This window comes from Chinchilla lanigera, unplaced genomic scaffold (genome assembly GCF_000276665.1).
Source record: "Chinchilla lanigera isolate Chin_1 unplaced genomic scaffold, ChiLan1.0 scaffold00006, whole genome shotgun sequence".
NCBI lineage: Eukaryota > Metazoa > Chordata > Mammalia > Rodentia > Chinchillidae > Chinchilla > Chinchilla lanigera.
The window spans coordinates 5,063,728-5,068,716 of record NW_004955407.1 but is presented as its reverse complement, the minus strand read 5'-3'; the positions used below and the strand labels follow the sequence as shown (position 1 = coordinate 5,068,716).

At 38.2% G+C, this 4,989-nt stretch overlaps 1 protein-coding gene across 7 annotated transcripts in view; it reads left to right on the top strand.

Annotated features, from left to right (window-relative positions):
* Positions 1-4,228, top strand: part of LOC102020636 (mucin-5AC) — a 126,845-nt gene extending 122,617 nt beyond the window's left edge. For all 7 annotated transcript variants that reach the window (XM_005375522.2, XM_005375525.1, XM_005375519.1 and 4 more), the window contains one exon: positions 1,627-4,228. In XM_005375522.2, coding sequence (XP_005375579.1) covers positions 1,906-4,119 — 2,214 coding nt within the window. In that variant the 5' untranslated portion in view covers positions 1,627-1,905 and the 3' untranslated portion in view covers positions 4,120-4,228. The remainder of the gene's footprint in view (positions 1-1,626) is intronic.
* The last annotated feature ends 761 nt before the right edge of the window (positions 4,229-4,989 follow it).

Below are 4,989 nucleotides of genomic sequence, written 5' to 3'. Positions count from 1 at the left end.
ATAGGAGTTCTTGATTTAATTTACCCTTTTATTTATTTATTTTTATTTGTTCTTTTATTTTAAAAATAAAAGGAGGAAAACATTAAGAGACAGACAACCATTTACAAAATAGCAAAAGAACAACAAATAATACGGAGTTACAGACAAAGTGGTAGGAAATTAACAGTGGTTGTTGTATTACATATTGATATCTTCAAAGCGGTTTCTCATAAAAACAGAGACATGCAATAAATTTGTTCTTTCAAAATTAGTTTGGTAAGGGCTTGGGGAAGAGGGATTGGGAGAAGTTAGATAGGGGAACTATATCTCATGCTGTATAGCACAGTAGGGTGACAGTACTCTACTGCAATTTATTACTTATTTTATAATAATTACAGAAGAGTTTGGAGGCTCTCAGCACATAGAGAATAGTTGAAGAATTAAAAATGTGAATTTTTCTGATTTAATCATTACATATTGCACACATATGCAAGATATTGTAATGTACTCCAGAACTAATAGCAAATATATGTAACTAAAAATTAAATGAAATTAGAATAACAACAATAGAGTGACATAAGTGATATATATGAAAATGACATGAGACAATAAAAGTTAAAAAAAGACAGTATTTTAATAAATCATAGACACATGGAAGAAACGTGAAACCACATTATGACACTTTGCATTCTTAAAACCTTAAGGTCAGAGAATTAATTGATCAACCCTAGGATCTATTATAGTTACTTGCCACTTTAAAAATCATATCATGTATCTTGGCTTTAAAATATGGAAAACCAGCTTTGACGTGAAAAATAAAATAGTGCATCATGGTGCACTAGATGTTCTCTTCAGGAAGCAGTGCATCTATGCTCCTTGACCAATAGATGCGAGCATCGTTTTTGCTCATCTATGAGGTTTTATCTTTTATGAAGCTTCTGTAGATTATCCTCAAATCCTGCAAATAAGTACAGTAATGTGATTCTTTTAAAGTAAGGAAGTAGAGAAAAAACTGGTGATATAACTCCAAGAATTATATGGATATGAGGGTTTGGGACAATAATTTTGTGAATGCTTGGAAAGACCAGAAAAGAAATGCATAATAGACTTCAATAAAACAATAGTTTTAAAAGGGTGCAGTCAAGGGTTTTAAGGTTGTAACAGTGACAAATATGAGACTGAAAATATTGTCTTTGAAGTATACACACAGACACATATATGTAATTGGCAGTAAGCTAGAAAGTGATAATGGTGGGTAACTATCTACACTGAAAGGTTACATTTTTGAACTTTCATTTCACCTGTTTGTAAGATTTGTTTGATGCATGTAACTTCTCACAGATTTTTTAAAATGAATGCAACAATTAATAAAAGAGTAACAATGATGGTATATTTTATGTATAGGCACTGTTAGATGTTTATATACTTTTTTAGTCTTTAGTTCAATAAATTATTATATTTATCTATTTATAGATGGACAAGTTATATTTACAGAGATGAATTTAAAAAACAAACTGGGTGGGTGGGATTCAAGTAGTGAGTTGCTATGAACCCTCTGCTCTCTCTAGTCATAACCAAACATAATGTAAGAAAATCAAAAGCCTAATCAGGACTTCTCCTGAACTCACTTCACTGTTTTGTTAACAGGTATTATTTCTTCAAGAGGAAAAAGAAAACCTCTTGGAAATTAAGGAGAAGACAGGATAATTTCAGATGGTTACTCCTCCCACCTCAATCTCAACGGCACTGCTCTCTTGAGTAATTTATTCTTTAGGGGAATTAACAGCGAAGTTACAAGATACAAGGTTGAAACTACTAGATAGTATTTATTTAGGTGTCCATCGTCCTTGGAATCTAGTTTCTAACCATCAGTGAAACATCCCCATAAGAAAATCACTTTAAGAAAGATCTCTATATCAGCACAACATGGTGCCATTTAAATATTATGATCAACACTTTCTACCACTAAACCACTCTTGCCACCTGGCCACGACCAATTCATTAACACATCAGTACAATTCTAAAAAATTAAATCAACTTAATAACCAACCTTTGGCCAAAGTACAATCCTACAGCAAGAACTTTGCAGCACCTTCATTAAACTATAACCAGACAGTCCAGAGCTGCTCAGTATTGCCTTCTCCCAAGTCTCAACTAAAAATTTCACAGGGCTTCAACAATAAGGCTACAAAATTACAGTTATCCCCTTCCAAATGCCTGGTCACTTTTTCACCAGACCACTGGAAAAACTCCTTGCACCCTACTGGGAAAGCCTTGAGCTCACCTTTATCATACCCTAAACCTCAGACAACATCTTTATCTGATCTGAACAAGACATCACCATCACTGGAACCAAGTCAAACATGCTGGAGCTCACAGTTACCCCTCCCCAAACCTCAGACTACATCTTCAAGCCCAGACCTTCACTGGACATCACCTTTACTAAAGTCTAACCAAAAAGTTTTACATTCATCATTATCTCATCTCCAACATCAAGAAACACCTCTGCTCAATGCCATGTGGACCTCCTCTTTGAGACCCCAGCAGAAAGCAAGTAGATCAACATTACTTCAATCCAATCCTCAGAAAACCTCTTCACTGGATGGTTTTTGGACATCTTTATTGGTACACAACCAAAGGTCTTTGAGCTCCCCATCACTCAGTTCGAAAGCTCAAACAAACAACTTTCTTCAGACATCACATTCTTTGGAGTTCAATCAAATGGCTCTAATTTCACCACTAGAAGATTCCAGACCTCACAAAAAGCCTATATTGACCTCTAATTCCAGTGTTTTGAGTTTACCGTTATCCCATGTGAAATTAAGGAAATCACCTTTATTGCACTCCGCCCAACAGTCTCAGAGTTTATCAGTGTTCCAGCCCAAATCTCAGGCAGTGCTTACACTTGATCATAGCTTCCAGACCCTCAGCTCACCCATCTGTCACTCCAAGTTTCCAAATGCCACTTCACCAAATGACAAAGACAGAACCACAGAAATGCCACTATCTCATCTCAAACCCAATGCTGCAGGCCAGGCCTCATCAAGCACCAAACACTGCCTCAGGAGGACAACTACTTCTCCCTGGGGCTCTGGACTCCAGAGTAAGAGCAGCCTTGATTTTCGTGAAAGGGTAAAATCAGATAGAGAAATTCCATGGACTTTACATTATGGTCATCCCTGCATTGTGAAGGGTGGAACTATCCCTGACCGTGTTGTAAACAAAATCATCACTTCTCTCTCCAAGACCAGAATCCAAAGGGATCTCTCCAGACAGATTCTCTTTCGAAGAATGAGGGGAAGGCCAAATCCTCGTCCTGGTCCCCGCCTGTCATCAGTTTATACAGTTTGTTTATCTTGTGCTTCCTGCATAAAATCTCCGTGTAACCATCTCACAGGAAAGAAAGATCCTCGCTGTGGGATGCTATTTGTCATTCCAACACCTGAGGCCAATTCCAAGGGGGAAATAGAGGTGAAATTACTGTTCATCCTTAGGTTACCAGAGACTTCTTTCTCACCTTTCCTCCCACCCCTCTCTATGAAAGGAAGCCAGCTTGAAGACACTCCCAGTGACAGCCTGGAAGAAATAGAGAAGCTATCACAGTTTTTCTCTGCCTCTGAATCTGATGTCCTCCGGGGGCTCAGGGTGAAGGAAGGATGGTCGGCAGCATCCAGTGAGAACCAAGCTGCAAGTCCAAAGGTCCAAGCTGTAGACTGGCTGCTTTACGTTAAAAATAATGGCAGTTCTGATTCGCAATCCCCATCCCCATCTCCTCCTTCTTCTTCCTCTTCCTCTTCCTCTTCCATTTCCTCTGCCACCCCTTCTCCAACTTCTTCCTCGTCTTCCTCCTCCCTCTTACCCTCTGAACCCCTTCCTTCCCAAGACTGTAGCCCATGTCCCCTCTCAAACTGTGTAGTCACAAAGCTACTTAGTTACCACAGATTGCCTCCGGGGGTCTCCTGGCTTGAGTTCATATGTAGTAAGGATTACCAGCCACTTCCGGGAAAGCCAGATAAGGAGCAGTCACCACAGCCCACAACAACGCCTCTGAGGAATGCCACCGCAACAAAGGAGACAAAGGGACCAAGCATGCTGCACAAGTTTTTTTCCAAGCACAGTTTCAAAAATGAGAAACCCTGATTAAATCATCTTCCAGTGTCTTTGAAAGCAGACCTCCTAGTTCTTTGAGACTAGTGTTTGATTTCCTATCATGTTTTATAATATCCTTAGTAAAATCTGTACCTCTGTATTTTGGCTGATGAAACACCTACTTAAGGAGAGCTATTACTCTTACTTTGGTTCACTAGTTATGTAATAGATTGGTCTTCTAGAAGTTAAAATATGACTCTTACGTTTTTAACTGAATCCCTCCCTTAAAGAACCCATTATATACTTATTGTCATATGAATTTGTGTCATTAGGCAAATGCCTCCTTCATCTGTCCCTGCACAGTAGTTAGCTCATTGTTATTCTCCCTCCCCATAAGATATGATAATCACAGTATTCTGAACCAGTTTGGGTAATCTTTTTTCTTGTTGCAAAAGAAAATTCAGCTCATACACAATAGGTAAGAAAATATATAGAAAAAATATTTCCCATTATATATCCTTAGAAAAATTATTCTATGTCAATATTACACACTCTGAGATCTATAATTTATTCGGCCTTAGTTGAAAAATCTGAAGAAAGACTACCTACTATAAATAATCCTACTTCATGCTCACTGAACCGATCTTCCAATTATGGGCTCTTCAGTCACCTGATCTTCACTTCTATCTCTGCAATCAAGGGGGTTAATGACAAAGGTGCTGAGGAAATACCTTTTGCTCCACTAGCTGTGCTAGTGGCAGGAAGAGATGGTAGTTTCCTTACTTATTCATCTGAAGTGATCATATCCATTACTAAGATCTAAAATCAGCATTTGTCTTAAGTTACTTTTCTCTTTGCTAGGACAAAATACCCAAAAGCCACAAGTGAAAGGAGGGAAGGTTTACTTCACCTCACAGATTG